Source organism: Aphelocoma coerulescens, chromosome 3 (assembly GCF_041296385.1).
Source record: "Aphelocoma coerulescens isolate FSJ_1873_10779 chromosome 3, UR_Acoe_1.0, whole genome shotgun sequence".
Lineage (NCBI taxonomy): Eukaryota > Metazoa > Chordata > Aves > Passeriformes > Corvidae > Aphelocoma > Aphelocoma coerulescens.
In genome coordinates, this window is record NC_091016.1 from 6475723 (window position 1) to 6495427 (window position 19705).

The 19705-nt window shown below is 40.6% G+C and overlaps 1 protein-coding gene across 9 annotated transcripts in view; it reads left to right on the forward strand.

Annotated features, from left to right (window-relative positions):
* PLCB4 (phospholipase C beta 4) overlaps positions 1-19705 on the forward strand; it is a 194266-nt gene that overhangs the window by 103489 nt on the left and 71072 nt on the right. For 4 of the 9 annotated variants that reach the window (XM_069008962.1, XM_069008964.1, XM_069008963.1 and 1 more), the window contains exons 3-9: positions 2536-2563; positions 5215-5315; positions 7458-7538; positions 7838-7897; positions 9122-9265; positions 18260-18339; positions 18892-18945. In XM_069008962.1, coding sequence (XP_068865063.1) covers positions 2536-2563; positions 5215-5315; positions 7458-7538; positions 7838-7897; positions 9122-9265; positions 18260-18339; positions 18892-18945 — 548 coding nt within the window. The other 5 variants (XM_069008967.1, XM_069008968.1, XM_069008969.1 and 2 more) reach the window with 4 other exon arrangements.

Genomic DNA, 19705 nt, shown 5'->3' on the forward strand with positions numbered 1-19705 from the left:
TTGTTTTGGGGAGAACTGTTTTAAGTTGTTTGCATTAGCTGTGGGAATAATGTGTTTAAAAATAGCCTGCTGAAAAACTGCTCTTTTTAAAAAGGGAAAAAAATCCAACAAACCAGCAAATTTTGACTGTGGAAGAGCCTGGAGAGCTGTGAAATCTTGGAATTGTTTTATAGTATAGTGTGTACACTGCAGAAATTCAGCAGTGTGGCTCTTCCTGTTTCTTTTAGGATTCACACAATAGTGGCTTTTATTTTCTTAAAACTTATTCTGAATTTTAAATTCTAGTGTTGAAACCAAGGTTTCAGGTTTAAAAAATACCCTGTCTCTGCATTTTGCTTATGTTAATGTCACCTTTATGACTAAATGAGTTTGACATTGAGGAGTAAATGTATGAAGATCTGACTTTTCTTCAGGTTTCTAGAAACTATTATAGTATTTGAATATGAAAGTACTTCAGAGCCTCATTAAAAAATGAAAGGGGCTTTTTTATAAGAATTTCTGTGCTGCAGTGCCTGTTTAGTCATGGACAGCTGGATGTTCACACCAAGCTCTGCAGGTAAACTTGCTGGACTGGGATGAACTCCATAAAAAGACCCCAAAAGTTAGAGAGGTCTGCTGATCTAGATCTGGTTGTCTTTGTTATGAACAATCTTGTTTACCGAACAGGAGTGGTGGTGAAGGTTATGTGTACGTCAAGGTGGAGAGGAAAGTGGGAAATAGCTTTGTTTTTTGGGTTTTTTAGTTGCTTCCTTCTATCTGTAGGAAAACATATGTTCCTGGGCAAGATTACTGAACTCAGCATAGTGTTGGGCGGGTGCTGCACTTGAAACCCACACAGGCAATAACTGGAGCAAGTTTAGGGAGTGTAATTCAAAGAGGTAAGTGGTGAAATGGCAAACACAGACTACAGAGCTTCCTCACCTCTCACTCAGCAAATAGGGATTCATTCCAGAGGGAAAAATAATAATTACTAAAAAAAAATGGACAGGTCCTGTTACGATACTCGGGGCTAAGCGAACTGCGGAAATTATGAGTTTCTCTGTTTGAAACTGGGGGGGTCAGCTCTAAGGAACTCTGCTGTCCTTTCCAGCAGTGTCTCAACATTGACAGGATGTTTATGGGATCCAAGGAGTATCCTATCCATCATGCTAGCCAGCCCTGGGGATTAGTTTAGAATATCACCTCTTTCCCCAAACATTTGTCTCCTTCGTATTAACAGAATCCTTTCCTTCTCCTGTTCAGCCACACCTTGTCCTTCTTTTGGTCAAAGAATGAAAAAACCCAGGATTTATAGTCCACACACCCCAGATTTAGTTTAGTACAGCCAAGCTTACAAAAGAGAAAGGCTTTTGTGTTCATTAATGCTCTTCTGGATATGGTTAATTTTGTGTCCTCACTCTTTGGGTACTCCAGGTTAATTCCATGTGATCCAAGTCATGCCTTCAGGCATAAATCAGTGTTGACAGAAAGGGAGATACCTCAAAAGGCATTCAGCTACTGCACTTCACAGTGCCTCTCCCTCGTAGTCATTAATTAAGTCCTGAGGTGCATTTATGAGTGTTCTTTCTGCTTTTGTGAATGGTATTCAGAGGAGTTGTTGTACTTTGAGAAGTCTTAAGACAATAAGATTTGATTTCAGTTTTTAAAGGCGGCATAAAAGTTTTCAAATGAAAATTTTGCTGCCTTTAAATTTAGTTCCTTAACCTTCTATGTCTCTCAGTTGAATCTTCACGCTTTTCATTGTTATTAAATTTCTCTAAAGAGAGTTAATTCTTGATTCTCATCATAGTGAGGATATATGCATGCATATATTTGCAGTCATATGCATGCTACAAAGTCATGTTTGTTAGGATTTGCTGGTTGGGATTGGTTTTGGTTTTCACTCTCTTCAAACTACTAAAAAATTAATGAAGGTTAACAGAGACCCAAAGAGTCACAGGGGAATATTTTGTATTTTATTTTCGCGATCTTAAAAGCTAATAGTGTTAAGAAAAAATGGATTTTTGAGAGCAGCGTAAGAAATGTGAGAGACTGAAAAGAGCTTTTCTAAAGGCAGAGAGAATTTTCCTCACCTTCTGCACAGCTGCCAAAGCATACGGCTTAAAAATGTTGTTTGTTACAATTCCTCCAGCTCCTTGCTATGTGTGCTCAAGCTGTCTTTCCCTCACACTTCATCTGTCTCAGTTCATCTGTAAACTGAAGTGACCTGAGAGAGCAGAGCTAGAGAAGAGATTGGTAAGGTGGTAAATAACAACGAGCTGGAGTCCCCGAGACAGAAGTTGATTGCTTGATGAGTTACGAGCAATCGGGTGTGTGTTTTCTTGCGGCTAAACGCGAGGTTATGCAAATAAGATGAAAGGCTGTAATCCTGGTTCCTCTGACAGGGGGTGGTGCTGGGTTACTGGGTCCGGGTCCAGACCCTTGACTTCAGAAAGGCAGCTGGAAAAGTGGGGAGGGCTCAGGCTGACTGCAAGGTTTGATGAAAAATGCGCGTTGCCGCAGAAACTGAGGAGCTCTTTCTATTTAATGTCTCAGCGATGCAGGAACAAGTTCATCAGACTGTGTGAGTACCAGATAAGGAGAAGACCCCTGTGAAGGAGGGATTTTACAGAGCTGTGTTTCTATGACTGGATGGTGAGCTCAGCCAAGCTAACCAAGTGCACGTGTGTAGTGTTAAGGTAATGAGTCTTTCTGAGAGTTAAGTGTCTGCTCAAGCACTCTTTACATCCAGGTTTCAGAGTGCCAGATGCTGGAGGAAGCATTAGGATGTGTCTTACATGGGAGTTCAGAGCAGTTGAAGAACTGGTAGGTTTTCAAATCTGGGTTTGTGTGGGCTTCAGTGCCAGTATAAAAGGCTAAAAGCCATTTATATAGGCTCGGGACTGTGGAGGAGTATTCTCGACAGCCTTAAAAGTGCCACCACATTTCTGATGTTTTAGCACAGAATGTGTCAGCTTTTCCCAGAGGGATGGGAGCATTTATTGCTGCATACCTGTTGTATTTGAAGGAACTTTTCTTCTTGAGAACATTCTGATAATAGAAGACATTTAAATAGATAGGGGAACAGCCGCCATGCCATAAAAATAGTGGTTGTGACTTCAGGTGTGTATGTTTTAAGTTTCCTTTGCTCTAAGAACAACCCCTAAGATTCCAACTTGTGATTATTCTGAGCTAATGTGTGAAGTCCATGAGCCGTATAGAACGTGACCCCCTTGTGCTACTGCAGTGGGGTGGCTGTCCTGTTATCCACCTTCCCTCATGAAATGAGGGAGAAGCAGCTCTAGGCTGATCTAAACTGGAAGACACAAGAGAATTATAAGCATCTTCAAAAAAAATAATAAAAATTAGTAATTTGGCACGTTCCTTGAAAGGTTCTCAAAATATCTCGTAGTCCTCATGAATAAGATATTATTCCTTGTTTACGGAGTGGCAAGGGCCAAATGCACAAGACTGGCAAAAAGAAAAAGGGGGCTTTTGATAACATATTGGATATAGATGGTCTGTTTTATTCAAAGCATCTCTTCATTGGGAGAAAAGAGGTACAGATGAGTAGTTTAAATATCATTTAGCCTTTTTGTTTTTTTAGATTAGGAAGCAGAGAGCTATTATTTTGAATTTTCATCCCATTTTCAATGAGAATGAACACTTAATGGTGACATGTATTTATAAATTTCAAATTGTATTTTTGATTGTTGTAGAGAGTGAATTCACTTACCTTATTCCTAAGGCTTTGGAAATGTGATATATACTTTTGATATTTCTGTATCAATGACCAAAACAGGGCAGGAGATGGGTTAACATGAAAATGTGCTTTGCATATTTTAAGTAGTAGGGTTATTTTTTCGGTAGAAAATTATCAAAATAGCTGTTCTTAAAGCCAGTGTTGGACAGTGACTTTTAGCAGTTCTTCTGTTCTCATTCTTTTTCCTTGTTAGAAGATGTTTTATGCAAATAAAAACAAGACAGAGGAGGGCAACACTACAAAGTTCTTGAACTTTTTTAAGCACTTGGCATTCATTCTGGGTTTAAAATTCAGTCGAAGAAGATGTTTCTGTCTGCATGGATTGCCCGGGCTGTCATGCTCTCCTTGAAGTTTCATGTAGGCTCTTTATTCTTCTCGCTTGGACAAATTTTTCCAGGCTTTGTGCCTGTGGTGCAGCGGATCTGGAGCTGAGCTGGTCCCACTTAACCCGTGTGGTGCCTCTGGGGACAGTCAGGAGTGGCTGAGCATCACCAGTTGTCAGGGCAGGGCTGGGACAAGCAGGACAGGGTGCGGTCAGTGTGTGGCAGTGTCCTGCCGTCAGCCGGGCTATCCCATCTCGAAGGATGATTTCCTGACATCCAGCACTCAGGCTTATCTTGCCTTGCTGCTGCCAAGGGTATTCCCACTCTTTCTGCTCCAGTGTGTAAAGGGATAATCAGGATACTGTGTGTCCTGAATGGCATTATGAAGCAGGAGCAATCACTTCAGATTAAATGAACTTCAGTATTTCAGAGTGTTTAGTTGGGCATTTTCTGGTGTAAAGTTCAGTGTAACCTGGAAGGCATTGGAAAGGTACTGGATAACTTGCTGTCTTTATTGTAATGTCCATAAAATATGACTTCTGTGTTTTATCTTAAATTAACAATTTTGTTCACATTTGTTCTCTTGCAGTGCACAATACAACTACCTAGTTTTATTTAAGGCCCTATATCTCCAAACAGTATTTTTCCCTATCAATTTTGCCATATATATTATTCATATCTTGAGGTATGGATAAAGTATGACTGAAAATACCCTGGACTTCATTTAGCATAAATGAAATTTGAAACATAAAATGTATTTTGCCTATGTAGCATACAGTTTAGGATGTTAAGAAAAAATGCAGTCTTTCTCTGTATCATCTGATGTTTCCCAGCAAAAAAAGAAGCACTTATCTGCGTTACAGGTTGTGGTATTCTGTCACCTAGAGCTGGGTTAATCGCAGCCTCATTGTATTCTAGAAGTTACAGTGCAAGTATTTTTCAAATTATTAAGTCCCTACACACATTTTACAAGTATTTTGCATTTTAAAGTACTCCTAGGAGGAAAACACTTGATTTGGAAATGCACTGTGACTTTTTAGTACTTCTGTGTGAAAGGAAAAGCTGAAAGTCACCTTTTTCCTGCTTGGCCTTTGAAATACTCCCTTTGAAAGACAGTAATTGAACTGTGATTTTTCCATTCCATTTCAGATTTTTCTTCTGTAATCATGGCAAAACCTTACGAATTTAACTGGCAGAAGCCAGTTCCCTCTTTTATGCAAGATGGAGCTGTGTTTGATAGATATGAGGAGGTAAGAGGCCAGTTGCCTTTCATTTGCTATTCTTTTTTAAATATGCAGAAGTTCTAGAATATTTCATGTTTTGCTTTCATTGTACATAAAGAAACTTCAATTTTTTTTCTGGTAATACCTCCAGAAATGTCTGTGGGGAGGCAATACCAACACACTTTATTGCTATACAGTTTTTTTTTTTTTCTTTAAAAAGAAATAGCTTTAAAATATATTTAATCCCTCTGATTTGAAATAAGCCCTGAGGAAGAGAAAAGGAAAATTGGATCAGAATATCTGTAACGTGAATAAAACTCTCATCTTTGCAGATTCATAAAGCACTTTATTGAACAAAGTGAATCTACGAATTTTTTTGTGCTATCTATCAAATGGAGGGAGGGAGAATATTGCTCTTTTAATGTATAAACTGAGGACCTGCCTATTACAAGTGAAAGTAAGAGAACACAGAACATTTATATTCTGATTCAAATGCATCATTTGAGATCTGGAGTGGTTTTATCTACTTTTGAAAATCAATCTGCACTCTATCTGAAATATGATTACTATGATCCTGCTTTCAACTGTGCTTTAATCCACATTTATTAAAGGAATGCAAAACAGGGCATTTTACACAGGCAGCTGAAATAAAGTGCTGAGAAGTTTTCCTTATACTCAGCACTGATATGCTGGTAAGAATAATTTTATCAGGATCTATTTTTAATCTTGTTTGAACAGAAAATCTCTATAAGTTGAAGGTAAGTGCCTTCAGGGATATTCATATTTTCTTATCTTTTGAAATATAAGTAAAAGGTATTTTTTATCACGAGGCCTGCCAAGATGGGGATAGTTGGTTTACCCTGTATTTCCAGATTTGTGGCCAGATAAATGAAGTGGATACTGGTGGACATGGAATTCCTTAGAAGGGCGGTTCAGAAAAGCTGTATTTTCCCTCAGCAAACACTGCTCCAGAAACAGCCTGTGAGGAGCTGCGTGAGGGAGCACGGCCTGCGATCATTCTCTTGCACCTTCAATGAGAAACAGAGAATGGCAGATACAGGAGCGAGTTTTTAGTGCTCAAATATTCAGTGTGATACCAGAGACACTCGGTGGACACCTGGGCCTTGGATGTCATGACAGGGACGGTATCAGGCACAGTTTGTTCTGTTCTCAGCAGGCACCTCTGCGAGGCTCCACAATCCTGGGCACATGTGGGGTGAGGAGCTGGCACCGAGGTCTTGCTCCTTGCAGCTGAATTTGCTGCCCCCCAAAACCCCACAGAAAGGGGGTTTCTGCACCTGTGGAGCAACAGGCTGTTTGTCCATCCCATGATCCTCTCCTGCTCCCAGAGTTGCTGCAGTTTATTCCAGGTTTTCTGTGGCACAGTTGGGAGCCTGGTTTGTTTCCTCACAGAGGACTCTTCTCACAAGTGCTCCTTGCTTTTCAATTAAGGAAGTCAGGAAGTTCTGGATCCTCTTCTTCTTGAAGAAGTGATTGATTCTGCACACTGTTTTCCTGCATTTTAGCTTAATTTATGATGCTCTAATTGAGGCTGGAGGTGTGTGGAGGAAATTTCTTTTTAAATTCAGCTAATCTGATTTTTTTGCCTTGCCTGGTCTCTTTGGAATGCCATTCTTTCCTGATTTCTTCTACACATCAATATCCTTCAAGCTCTGCATGTCAGATACTCTGGCTGCAAAGCACTCACAGCATGTACACTGCCATAGTCCAACAGAAAAGCGCTTCCCAAATTCTGAATGTTAAAAGGAAATGTGGCCGTTTGATCCTGAAGGTGGCATTGGCAGATTATCTATTTTTCACCTGAAGGCATTTAATTTTCAGTAATTTTTTTGAAGTTCCATTTCATTAAGATTTTTTTATTAGGTAAGAATCACTGCTTTTATTAAATAAAACTGCCTCATAGTTGCAATGAGGTAGGAAAATATTAATTATGTGCATTCCAGTGTCTTAAGCATCAACAATAAGACAAATCATTAAAAATGATCTCTTTTTTAGAAGCCTGCCTCCCTTGTTTCTGTTTTTTTGGGAACAGCAAATTCTGCAGGAGGGTCTTTGGGAAGAAACAGAACAATCCTTTATTTTCAAATGATAAATAATTGATATTTGTCAAACTGACTAAAATAATGGTCTGTATTTTCTTTTCTATAGGAATCTTTTGTCTTTGAAAGCAACTGTCTCTTCCAAGTGGACGAATTTGGGTTTTTTCTGAGCTGGAAAAGTGAAGGAAAGGTATATTACAATTATGTCAGGAATGTATTATATGTTATTGCACTTGATTTATATTCTGGTTTTCAAAGATCTAAAATACTGTGTTCGTTTATTTCCAAAACTAGTCTTCATCCTATTCTTTTAGAATTGACAGAAGTGAAGCATTTAAGAAAGAATTAACTGATATTAAGGGGAACTATACTGCTTAGTGTTTATTACCAGTGTTTGCAAATACAATTCACTGTTTATTTTTGCTGAAATTCCCAATGGAACCCTGTCTCAACAGACCTTTGAACCTCATATCCTTTTTGTCATTTCAGGAGGGACAGGTATTAGAATGCTCCCTGATCAACAGTGTTCGTTTTGGAGCTGTACCAAAGGTACTCTATAGTTACTTTAAACTCTCCATTTCAACAAAGACTATTTAAACTGAAGGTAAAATGCAGGATGGCATTCATTCCTTTAAATAAAACCAGTAACACAGCTTTTATTTTGCAATCATAGCCTAAAATTTTAGGTTTTGAAGTGATTTGTTGTGATTGCAGTGGGAAGGTTCAGTCATCTGGTCTTTGTGACGTGCTGCAGCATTCAGGATGCAGTGAAAGCTGAACAGACATTAAGAGCACATATCAGGAGGTTTTAGTTATCTTGTAACAGTGTATTGTGATACTTGTTTTAGGGATCTGGGAAAAAATGTTTCATTTTCCAAACTTTGTTCCTATCTGTTTGAATTTATTTTATCTTCTTGCTCCATTGGCATAAAATGTAGAAAGATTTGTTTGCATCCCTGTTTATGCACATAGGTTCTCAGAGAGGGCAGCTGGTCACAGTCTGCCTTTTTAAAGAGTATCAGCAGAAGTACTAACTAGGAGTTCTGGAGAACCCCAAAACTTTGGAAATCTGCTCAGTGGTATTCTTCAGAATATGCAGGTTTTTCTGCAGTGATTTGTGGCTCTCCCTCCTCCAGGCCCTCAGTTTAGAAGATTTGTTGTGAACTCCGCATTTCCACTTTCACGTCTTAAGTGGTTTTGTGTTGACTGTAGGTACCTGACTCTTAGAAATTCTCTTGGGAATCCACAGAGCGAGATCTCTGCCCCACAGAGAAGGGACATGAGATGTGGTGATGCAGACAGCCCCACGTTCCACGTGCTGACAGCCACACCAGTGTGCTTCAAACTTCAGCTCTGTCTTTAAAAAATATGCCTGTTAAATCTCTGGCAGCAGAGACAACAGCTTGTGTGACCACGTCGCTAAGAAACAGCCAAGAAGTCACAGAGATCATGACTCTCAGGAACTATAGACTTAACTGGATTGGAATAATTAATTTAGGGATTAGTACTGTTCCTGTGTTTCCAGTCCTTGGAGTGATTAATTTGTCTTTTTCGTGATGAAAATATGAGTTTCCACAATCATGTCCCTAACTGTTAGAATAAATTGTTATTTCAGGTTTGCACACAATGTTTCTAAGTGAAAGCACTCATTTAAGATGACTGGCAAATGTTTAAAGGTGTAAATGTAAAAGGAGGTGAAAATGCATTTTTACCATAGTGCATTGCGTAACAGATGTGTTGCAAATGTAACAAGTTATTTATTCTGTTTCACAGGATCCCAAAATACTAACTGCACTTGAGGCTGTTGGAAAATCAGAAAATGAGTTGGAAGGACGGATAGTGTGTGTTTGCAGTGGCACAGATCTGGTGAACATCAGCTTCACTTTCATGGTAGCGGAAAACACAGAAATAGCCAAGGTATTTCACAATTAAACAGTGTGTGGGAGTTAAAAGAGGAGCTCATCAGCAGTGCTCAATTGTTTTTCCTAAGTCTGCCTGCGTGGCTGACTGAAATACCTGGTTTTGTGTCTGCTGCCTGACTCTTCCAAAGGACAGCAAACATGCATGTGGAGCATTCTGTAACAGGTCTGTGTGCTGCAGTGAGAGGAAACAGTGATTTTATCAGCCTGTGCATGCCCAGTGATTTATCAACATTAGACACTGAGACCATTATATAGGACAGAGCATTCCCTGAGCTGCTCAGTGTCTCTGTGTGGGGCAGCACATCAGGTGGTGATGGTGCAGTGGGTGTGTGATGGGGATGCTGAAGGGAAATGCAATTGCTGCCATTTTCCTGGTGGGTGGAGTTCAGCCCTGCAAAATTCTGTTCAGCAAAAACCTAATTGTACCGTGTGGTTCATATTATTTGAAAAGATAAAAGCAGGAAAGAAAATTCTCTCCAGTTAAGGGGATCCCAGTGCACCCAGGTTCTTTTCTGTTTCCCCGCTGACATGGAGCAGTCCTAAGGAAACAATGGTGTTTTTTTACACGTCATCCTTCCTGAGAGCTTGAGATTGCAGTTCACATGCAAGTTCTGGGCTCCACCTGCCCTGGTACTCGGCTGTAAACTTCTCTGAGAAACCTGATCAGAGTGCTGATGGTACACTGCTAGCTGAGATCCAGACATTCATGGGGTTTTAAAAACACACACTCCTTCCTTTTCTTTTCTGATTGGATGTATTTAAGGTATTTAGGATTATAATGTTTTGCCTGTGAGATAAATATTAAATAGTGATCAGTATCACACACCTGCTAAGTCCCCTCTTTTAAAACTGTTTGCTGAATGCAGCATCACTAAATCCATTGGCAGACATGGTTTATTCTTCATTGTTTTGGATCCATACCTTTGGAAACACTGGCAGTGCTGAGTAAACTCCTTTATAGGAGAAATACTTATATAACTTACGTGGGTACACTAAATTGATTTTACTGTGTGTATTTTCAGCAGGCTTTAAGGGAAATAATGTGTCAGAGTTATGTTTTGAAAGCATTTGAAAAAAGAAGCAAAGCAAAGGAGATGTTGGCAGCATTCACTTTTATACTTAACCCAGTGTCTCTGATTTATTGTGAAAACAGCTGCAGTTAAGTTTCTTAGGCACCTTAGATCTCAATAACCTGTATTAGACTAATTGGTTTGTGAGAATGTTGGCCCATTACACAGACTGTCACAAGAGATGAGCTAATTATGCTGTCGAAAAAATCTACTGCTCATTAACAGCCAAGCCTTACAGAACTGGTGTGTCATGCTGCAGTGGGCAGGCTCTGAGAGCCCATGGATGTCAGAGTCCTGCATTTGGGAGCCTTTCCACCAAAACATGTATCCAGAACTGTCAGCAGTGATGATCCACCTCATCTGATATGATCTGTTTGAGGCACGAGAGAGAGGATAAAGCAGATCAAGCCAAAAAAATCAATGTAGAGCTTTCTAAGTTGCCTTCACTGGGGAATTTGGCCTGTACTGTGTTGACCTTTGGTATATGGTAAATACATCAACTTGCTACTGTACTTCTGTGCTAAAATAGAATTTTCTAGGAGTTATCTGCACATAGAAGTGCTCCTGTTTAATTCTTCCTGTTTTGTTCAGGAGAAAACATCTTTCTTGTGGGACAGAGTAAATCCCCTCTAGAAGAAACAAGCCTTTGCATGGCATTAAGTAGCTGTGCAGCTGCTAACTGTGGTTTAAAATAGGCCTTGATTTAATCCGTGTTCAAATATAAGCCCCTCCTTTGAAATGTCAGAGACAAGAGTTAGGAGGAGAAGGGGCAATGACTGAGGCTTAAACAGCCCTGGTATGTGTGAGGGTTGTAAAATAGGTGTCAGAGACCTGAGGTTTCTGCTGTTCCCCACTCTCGCCATGAGGAACAGAGCATTACTCTGTCCCTTCCTGAGATAAACCAGGGTCAGGATTGATCTGTACCTGATTGGAATACTTAAAAATGAGGGATTTGAGTGGCAGATTCAAACACAAAAGCTCAGAATCTTTCTGCCCAGAAAAGTTCTGTAGGTGATAATCTACAACTGGAGAAGAAACAATTGTTACTCACTGAAGGATGGGTTAAAATGGGACTGAGGAACCATGACAAAGAAAATTGGTGGAAATTCCTGGCTTCTTCAGCCTATCCATGCAAGGAGTGGTACTGGTGGGAAGCAGGTTTTGCCAGATCCCTGGCACAGGTGGCAGAGCAGGACAGTCCCTGGGGGTGCCCCTGCTGTGGCAGGTGGGCTGGTGCCTGCTGTGGGCAGTGCTGAGCCCTCCCCTCCAGGCCCATCCCAGGCTGCCCATTGTCATTTGTCATCACCTGTGCCCCGGGGCAGCCCCATGTGGCCCTGGTGCTCAGCAGGTCTGTCTGAGGCATTGCTGAGCTCCAAGTATAGCTATTCCAACAACAAGAGTGTGTTTATTATCTCTCCACTTGTCTCCAAGCTCCAACCCTGGTATTTACATTCTATCTACTTAAATTTTATTGGTGTTTTCAGCTGAGAAATTGGTTTTCATTTCCACTCTTAAAACAGCCACAAAATAGGGTGTACGCTGTCTCTGATTGCAAGCAGCTGTCGTGGTCCACTCCTAAAGCAGCTCTACTGTGGTAGTAGGGAGTAATTGTAAAAGGTGGAATTTAAAACCTGATGTTTGGAATCATGATTAAATCAGGCTATATAAATTACCCTGAGCTAAAATTAAAAAACACACACACACGCATAGTAGAGATGAGAGCGTATGTGTGTATTTTTCTTTTTCACTTCCCAGATGGACTTTCTGTGCCCTAGTAACTGGATAATCTGTTTTCCTCAATCTAGGACATTTGAAAAGGCCAGTGTATATTTGGGGGTGAATTTCCTTAGGGCAGAAGAGATGTAGTGCTGATGTGAGGCCTCAGCCCTTGGCATGTGGGCTGCCTATCCAAAGCTGACATTAGTCCAATAAAGCTGCTGTACTTCAGTGACCCAAAATCTCAACTTCTTGTCTTCTTTGCTCATCTACTCTTGCAATGCATTAAGGAATTTAGCTTAAAAGATTACCCTAAGTCATCTTCTTTAACATTACTTAATTTTAGTGCATATCAGGGGTAAATTTGCCCTGATGGTTGTACTTTCCCAGCTCCAGCTGTTTGTTGGAAAGGACCATCTCTCCAGCTCATAGATTTTGCCCTTCTGCCTGAAAGTACTGTTCCCCATGCCCTGCTGGCAAAGGAGTTCAGTGAACACTCCTAATTCAATTCAATTCAATTTAAGGAAGAGCCTTAATGTTAAAATCATGTTTAGAGGCAAAGCTCCCACCAGTGTTTAAGATAATGTGGCTTTGGGAAGTGCTGATGTACACCATTCCTCTGGCAGTAGGTCTGGGATAGGAACAGCCACGGGGGAGACAGGGTGGGAAGGAGAGTGGAGCAACCTTTTACACTGGTTTTACACTTGTAGTTGGATTTGATGGAAAATAGATGTATTCTGCAGGTGTGTTACTGAGACAGTGGTGACTTAACCTGTGAGGCACCAGAATGAAGAGAATGTGCTAAAATGCTTAATTACACACTGACAAACAACATAATGGTAAATGCAGGCTATATCATACAGCTAACAATATTCATGGCATGGCATTTTCAACTGCAGTTGAAAACATTTCACTTTGACATTGTTAAACTTCCCAGCTTCTCAGTTGGAATGAGAATTTTTTTTTATTTTTCAGTTTGTTTAAAATGTTCTGGGTAAGACGAAGCACTTCAGGTTGATCGCTTTTGTTGGTGTTTCTACTAATCAAGCTCGTTTTGCTTTACAAAGAAAAGTTCTGTTTCATTGAATCATAGAATGGTTTTGGTTGGAAGGGACCTTAAAGACCATTCAGTTTGAACTCCCCTGCCACGGGCAGGAACACCTTCCATTAGACCTTGTTACCTATCCAGCCCAGCCTGATTGACCCTGATTTTTTTCCCCTGAAACAAGCTATTAAACATTTGCCCAAATCATATTGTTAAGAGTAGTAGAAAGTAGCAGAAGATTCCCGTGGGAATAATCCACAAATACATTACAGAAAAGTTCTGCTTTCTCAATGCTTTGGTTTGTTTTGATGTTTCAAAGTAAAACTTTTCAAGGAACCTGCAAAACACTCTTGAACAGATCTCTAGAAGCTTCCCTGCTGTTCTCTGTGTCCCACTGTGGAAGTATATGGCTTATGTCTCTTAGCCCACACGATAAGCATTTCTATCTCATCACTGCCTTAAATATATGGCCACTGCTTACCTGTGCCCAGGATGTAATGCCCTGTTCTCTAGAGAAATCTTCATATCTCAGCCTGCAATTAACTGTTGGGGCTTTGCATGTGCTTTTCTGCCTTTTCATGGACGTTCTTGGCTATGCCACTGGGGAATTGTCAGTAAACTGACAGCTTTAGCCTCGGTTCTCCATAGCCAGGAGGTCGATTTCACTGTGCAGAGCTCCACTGTGTTTCTCTTACTTTGCATACAAAAGCAGCCAAAGTGATTCTTCCGGCTCCTTTCAGAATAGGCCCCTCCGAGGCTGGAAAAGCCACTCCAGGCTAGGAAGCTTTGTTGCAGTGTGGTAGCAGTCTGGACACATCGGGCAGCTCCCAGTATGGAGCGTGTGAGCCTCAGATTTCCTGATGGAATATTTGAAAGTCAGAAGGATCCCTTTTATTTTTGTGCCAGTATTTTCACAGCGATATCCTGCAAAAATCAGCGCTGCGGTCGGTCAGGTAGGGAAGAGGTTGGGCACTGCCACTCCTCAGGTCTCCTTGCTGTGGCTGGCTGGAGTGAGAGGAAGGGTGATTTTCGTGGAGCAGAGAGGAGTTTTGAGATGTCTGCATTGAGAGAAGAGGGACATCTGCTGGCTGAGGGCAAGTGCCGGAGATTCCTGCCAGCCCATGGCTATCTTGGGAAGCGGTGGGAGACAAGACTCTGTGGGCTTTCTGAGCCTTCAAGCTATGGAGCCCTTGGCAGCCAGTCCCAGACACTGAACACCAAAATCAGAGGGCAGTGCCTCCTTGCCTCCCTGGCTTTCCTGATGCCTGGAATAAGTGGAGTGCAACTCTGGAGAGGCTGCACTGGGCAAGGGAAGGTAAAATCTCAAGAGGTCTGGGTAATACAGACCCCGTCGATCAATAAGCCATGCATGGCCTTGTCTGGGATTTCATGAGCTGTAGGCCATGGTGATTTTTAACCTTTCATAATTCTTGTCCTTTTCAACCCTGCCTAAATGAAAGGTTGATGGCTAAAATAGAGCTGAAAGGCCAGACTTATTTGTGCACCCTCCCAGTGCTGCCCGTGTTTCATCGGTGAACCTCAGCTAACACAGGGTCACTAAGTGCCTCGGAAGCATTTCAGTCCTACAGCAAAAGCTAAGAGAGTGCTTCTTTGATTGATTTTTCTTGCCCCTTCTCCTTCTAGAGATGTTTGACAGTGTTTGATCTCATCAGAGAAAAACAACATGCTGCTTGTTCCAGCCTGCAGCATAGATTTTGGCCTCTTCTGTCAGCCTAAGGGTCTGAGCTTAGGTGCACTGGTGTTTGTTTTTGTTTCTTTTCATGACTGTTGATTTTCTAGGATTAGGTAGCAGGGCCCAGATCCCTCTGTGAATCTGGAATAATATTTGTATATAGGGGGCCATTCAAGAGCTACCTCGACAGATTAAAGGTACTGAACCATATTTTGAAAATTGGAAAATATTCAGCACTAGCATCAATGAGAATCCAACATATCCTGATTTCTATCAAAACCATTTTTTTTTCTAAGACCAAATTGTTTCCTATCTACCTCATTTCAGAATTTATCTTGTTATAGGATTTTCCTCCTTTGCAAAGGTAGTGATTTGAAAATGCTGAGCGTGAAAGAAGAGAACTGAGAGTCTTTATCCCTATTACTTACACAGATTTACAGGTCTTTCAGCTTCATCTGTAAAATAAGGAGTGCTGTCATAGAATACAAGTGAGGCTGCTGCTGTATTTGTCTGTGTGTTAGTTGAGAAAAACCTGAGCCCTTCTTTTATCCCTCCTGCAAGGTCATCAGACAAGTGTACATTAAATCTGAGAATGTTTTGTTGAAGGAAAGTAATATATTGCCAGCTTGACATTGAATTTCGTGAGTATCTGTGCACTGCATCACAGTGCCTTAAAAGCAAGTATGAAGACAGTAGTTAATTGGAGACTATTCTGGCTCAGATGGACAAGAGTCTGACTGCACTGAATGTGTTGTTGAATTTGGTTTTTTGTTGTCTTCCTGGTTAATGTGCGGCCAGCTGATAGCCGTGGGCAGCATCTGATGAAACGCTGCAGAACCTGCTCTAGCCCCAGAGCAAAGGGCAGGCAGCCAGATGCTGCCCTGTGGCGTGGAACAGATGGGCAGACGTGGCTCTGGAACTGCCATGTCTTGCCCAGGGCACATCACGCCAATGTAAAGATGATTCTGAGCTGGACAGAGGCTCTTGGGTCCCTCTTTTGCTTGCTGCCAGCAGAGATGTGATGCTTTTGTGGCTCATCAGTGTTTAGCTGTAGGTTTGTGCTCTTTTGCTCCAAGGGAGTGCAATTCCTGATTTGTCAGCTCTGTTAGGGAAGGGCATTAACACTGAAAAAAGGTTAGGGAGGCCTCTAAAGTGGGAACCATCAAGACAACTCCTGCAAAAAAATCACTTGGGAAGTGCTTAGTGTATTGATTTCTCTCTTCACTTCTTTTTTTTTTTTTCTTGCAGTGTTCCTTTTTGGCAGCTTTTCTAGATGTGCAGAAGTAACTCCAGAGCTGAGTGCTGGCAAACCTTACTTTTAAATGTTAGGTTTTGTTGTATCTGAAGTAATCCACTGCCTTCAAATCAGAAGGGATCTGTAGGTGTTTAGTTCCAAATGAAATGCTGATAATATCAGTACTGCACCAGTGGTGGTTTTTGGCAGAGAAAAAAGGGAGAAAGACTGCAGTTTATTCACAACGTGTATTTGGTGTAATTTAATTTTGCAAGGGCTTTTTGTTTGCAGTGAATATGCCACTGAGTGGTTAGGTCAGTGTTGGAAGGCTGGGGAGTTTTGAAGGTGACAGACCAATGCAGACAGTACGAGGACAAATGTTTGTATACCTGTGATAGTGTTAATGCAGCAGGAATGTTACAAAAACAAGCACCCAACCCCAAAAAAACCCCACAAACCTTCAAATGTAGGTAGTTGATAGTAATTGAATTTCAAAAGTTCTAGGACATGGAAGTATACATAAGATTTGTTCAGGCATTTAGCATGGAATTATCTCAAGCACCATTCCTTTATCATCTGAGGTGAGGGAATATTTGTAGGAAAAGATAAGTGTTTCCTAAATCTGTCAGTGGCTTCTAGTTATATCAGTTCTAATAAGTAATATTATCTTAGCCCGTGAACCTTGCTTTCTTTATCTCCCTAGGCAGTTCCTTCAGCCTATGAGTACAAAGCCATCTTACTCATGCAGCTGGAAAAAGAGAGATGGGAGGGCAGATTCTTACTGGGAGGGTGTTTTCAAGCCCAAAACACACCTAAGAAAACCCCAAATACTACTTTTCCTCATAAGTGAGAGTTCTGTTTTTCAAATGATTCCCAGATAGACACTTGATCTGTTTGAATCTTATGCAGTATTTATTTAAAAGTTAACTTAAAAAAGAACACTTAAATATTAATACATATCTTAATAAGTGACTACTTTTCCTAAAGCAAAACAGATTTAATATTTCATGAGTACAAGGGTCTCCTTAAGTGTGTTGTTTATCTGTTGAATTGACACCTCAGACCTTGTTTTAGCCTGCAGGGATTTGCTGCCTGCAGTTTACAATATGCCATTTCCCAAAGATGTTAGTGTTCCTCCAATATAAATCATGATTTTTTTCATCTGTCTTGCAGATGTACAGCACTCATTCATGAGAAGAAAAATACACTCATCTCCATCTATTTATAAGTGTCATATTCTGGATCCTGCCCAAGTCAGCTCAAGCTGCATGCACAGCATTTGGCCAGAAGCAAAAAGCTCCTTTATTCATAAGGTTAATGTTTAGCAGTGGACCAAATCCCATCTCTGTTCCACCAGTGTAAATTATCTGTTGAGTAATCCTAGTGTTACAATGGCATAATTGAGATTGAACTTGGCTGGTAGCACTGCCATTTTTTCCTCTTCCCATGGCTTTTTCCTACTGGGATTCTTGCTGAAATCAGTGAGTGTTCATGTTCGGGCCTAAGCCTTAAGCTGCTTCTCTACAGTTCTGCAAAGTCTGGGTGCAGGCTACAGCAGAAAAATAGATCCCTAAAAGAGGAATTACATAAATAAGCGCTGTCATGCTGCTCTTGGCTGGAAGTCATCCCAGTGGTTATTTGGAATGTTGTGCATTTTAAGGATGAAAACAAGAAAACCCAGCAGGACTTGACTATGTAGCAGGGTGTGAGATGAGGTCGGCGTCACTGAGCAATTGTGCCTCCCCGTGGTTTGCTCTAGAGTATTAATATTTCATTTCATTCCTTTTCTAAACTGGACCAGTTAAATATGTCATCACCCATTGGATAATGGTGCTCAGTGATAGCTGACATTGCCCCCCACCACAGAAAGGGGCACAAATGTTCATATGGGGCTATAAATGGAGGGCTTAATAAATCAGTCAATGGATCACTTGCCTCGGCTGGCAATAAGCTGATTTATTAGCGCTGCTGATAGCATGTGTAGCATTTGGAAGAGTGGAAAGCACAATCCCTTTGTCCAGTGGAGGATGAAATAGTAATGGGTAAAATGGATAAAATGTGGCTGGACTTCTCCATGGTATGGGCTGTGAAGTGGGTAGTTTTTTTCCTCAGCACAGGTTATTAACGTTACCCATGGCTGCAAGGAGGAGCCTTCCCCCAAGACAAACTTTCCTACTTCTTCCCTCTTCAGTTTCCCTAATTTGGTGTTTTGGTGTTTTTGTGTTTTTCAGCAATGGGTAGAAGGGCTTGGATCCATCATACATAACTTTAGAGCTAACAATGTCAGTCCAATGACGTGTCTCAAGAAACAGTAAGTTACTTTCTTTCCTCCCCTTTCTCCTTTATTTTCCTGTCCTTGTATTTTCCTTGTTGGAATTGGAAAAAAAACCCAATTGTTTTTCATATTTTGACATTTACAAAACAGTGTCATAAAGAAAATGGTGTTAAATGAGTTAAGAGTTTGTCTGTCATTGAGACCAAAGATGTCTCAAGGCTATATTTGGCACCTGCCCAGGAGAAATTATAGGAGAATTTGTAACTGCTCATTTGATTTATCGTAGTGTATGTTTTAATTATTGGCTGGTTTGTTTTTCCTTGATGCATATGCAAGCAAAACCCCATGAGACTTTCTCATCTTCACACTTGTGTTAATTGCTGTACTGATTTTTTTGGGCTGCTTTTTGCCTTTACAGTTAAAGAATTGCTCTGTCTCAAGCACTAAAAGGTTACAGAAAAACGTTTTTATTGTGGAACAATGATTTGTTTGTACTCATTTTGCAGACTTGGCAATAATTTAAACTTAAGTATCTAGACCCCAATTTTAATAAATAATATTATAAAAATATTTCATTCCTAATTTCAGCTGGATGAAGCTGGCCTTTCTAACAAACACAAATGGGAAAATTCCAGTTCGGAGGTAAGCACAGTTGGGGAGCTCTAGGTTTTTTCAGTTCCTAGTTCTATAATTTGAATAAAATTCTGTCGCCTAATAATGGAATATAATATCAATTTTATTACTAGTATGTATGTAAGAGTAAGTAGGGAACTAGGTATTCTTATCTGACCTCCTTGGCAAGCTAGGCAGGACTTCTTATCAACCTAGTAATTTCTTTATTTTTTTGCAGTCCATTGTAATGAGGATATGAGTTCTTGTAATAGTTTCCAAAGTCACTTAGAGTTAAGAGCATCAGATTTCTCAGCCTAGCACTCCTCAAACCCTGGGAAGGGTTTTTCAGGTGTAAAATTTGATAAAATACTTTAAAAAAAGAACCATAAAAGCTTGCAGGCCAGTAAAGTAGAGGACAAAAAGATACTTTTAAGCTGTAGTTCCTTGTCAAAGAGACATATATGTGTCTGCCAAAAATGCTTCTGCGTTTATAGGAACCCCCAGGATAATATTTGGGTTTGCCCACGTGGTAAATGAATTGTTGGGTTACTTGTTGTCAGGAACAGGAAAGCCAGAACAACATCTTTCTTTCTGTGCAGCTACTAACTATTACAAGTTACTGATTTTCAGTCCTCTCTGGCTAGGCAGTAATACTCCCCCCTCCTGCTCTAGAACTTCAGTCATGCTCATACCTTGAGCTGCTCTTCTCTTCATAAAGTACATGCAAACCACATTTTTGGGGCATGCTGGTTTTTCATAAATAGAAACTGGCAGAAGGGAGCAAGAGGAA